Below are 1,597 nucleotides of genomic sequence, written 5' to 3' on the forward strand. Positions count from 1 at the left end.
GAATTGTTTTATTCTTTAAGGGTATTAATTTTTTTTAAATTGCAGATTAATGTAAGAGTATGTATAGTTGGGTTACATTGTTTGCATTTGTTAGGTAGTGTCTGAGTTGTAGTTGAATCCTTTATCCAGTGATTAATCGTTTAAAAATAATTTTTTTGAGACAGAGTCTCACTTTATTGCCCCAGGCTAAAAGTATTGTGGTGTCAGCCTAGCTCACAGCAACCTCAAACTCCTGGGTTCACGTGATCCTTCACTCTCAGCCCCTGGCTGAGTAGTTAGGACTGTAGCACCCACCTCAACCTAAATTCTCTAATTTTAGTAGAGATGGGATCTCACTCTCACTCAGGCTGGGCTCAAACTCCTGAGCATAAGGAATCCTCCTACCTCAGCCTCCCAGAGTACTAGGATTACAGGCACGAGCCATAGCACCCAGCCCTTAAAATTTTTTTCTTCTGATACCTATGTTTTTTTTCTTTGGAGTTCCCTTCTTTTCTGTTTGTATTTCTTATTCTTTTTCCAAGTAAGAGTCTTCTTCAAATGATTAACAGTCCTTGATAATCTATCACTCTCTAATCCAAGTGGCATCTTACATCCAGACTTTATGATGGTTGATGCACGTGTAGAATAATGACTTATTTTTATGGGGCTAGATATAGTTTCAGAGTGTTTTGGTAAGTATTATTTCACTTACAGGTATTATTCTTATAATACCTATAATGAAGGGAAACAGTTCAGAGAGCTGCAGTGACATATATGGAATTATATAGCAAGTATGGCATAACTGAAATTTTAATTCAAGATTTATGTCACTATTTCATTATATCTATGAAAATTTTGAGAGTACTGTGTGTTTACTGTTTTATTTTTGTTTTAGAGACATAATAGGTTAGATGTGTATAGTTTTTAATTTTTCAAACTTCATTCACACCTGTTTTCTAATTTTTTCCTGAATATAAATATTAATGGCTATAAATTTCAGTTACAGCTGTTTTCAACATGTGATTATTTTCTCATCAGGCTGTGGGTAATGACAGTTAATGCACTTCAACCTTCAATAAAGTTTGTACGACAACAAAAGTATACTCAGAATGACCTCATGATAGATCCTCTTATTGTCCTAAGATGTGATCAGAGGGTTCACAGGTAGGTGTCAGTATAGAGGTATACTTTGGAAAGTTAAAAGAAATTGACTTATATTTTAGTGTTCTTGCAGATGACTAGGCAGTATGAAGTGTGTAGATTTTTGGTTTTTGTTTAATTGTATTTATTCGTGAAATACATATTCAGTTTAATATTTAATATGTGATTAGCCTTAGATCAGTATTGTTGGTTTTGGTATCCATCAGTAGTAGCTTTTCTTTCTCACGATCAAGATCAGTAAACAATAACACTATTTCTGCTTGCATGTTAAAAAAGACTTTTGAACAACTGATTTCATTGTGAATCATGACATGAATTAAAACTGTGACTTTGGCTCAACGCCTGTGGCTCAAGTGGCTAAAGTGCCAGCCACATATGCCTAAAGTGGCCAGTTTGAATCCAGCCCAGACCCACCAAACAACAATGATGGCTGCAACCAAAAAAAAAAAAAAAACAA

General features: G+C 34.6%; 1 protein-coding gene across 1 annotated transcript in view; it reads left to right on the plus strand.

The window, feature by feature from the left end:
• The window catches only part of INTS2 (integrator complex subunit 2), a 62,528-nt gene that overhangs the window by 45,608 nt on the left and 15,323 nt on the right, over positions 1-1,597 (plus strand). The window contains exon 17 of the mRNA XM_023516601.1: positions 1,018-1,143. Within this exon, the coding sequence (XP_023372369.1) occupies positions 1,018-1,143 (126 nt within the window). The remainder of the gene's footprint in view (positions 1-1,017; positions 1,144-1,597) is intronic.

The sequence above is a fragment of the Otolemur garnettii genome, unplaced genomic scaffold (assembly GCF_000181295.1).
Source record: "Otolemur garnettii isolate 467f Iridium unplaced genomic scaffold, OtoGar3 scaffold00094, whole genome shotgun sequence".
Taxonomy (NCBI): domain Eukaryota; kingdom Metazoa; phylum Chordata; class Mammalia; order Primates; family Galagidae; genus Otolemur; species Otolemur garnettii.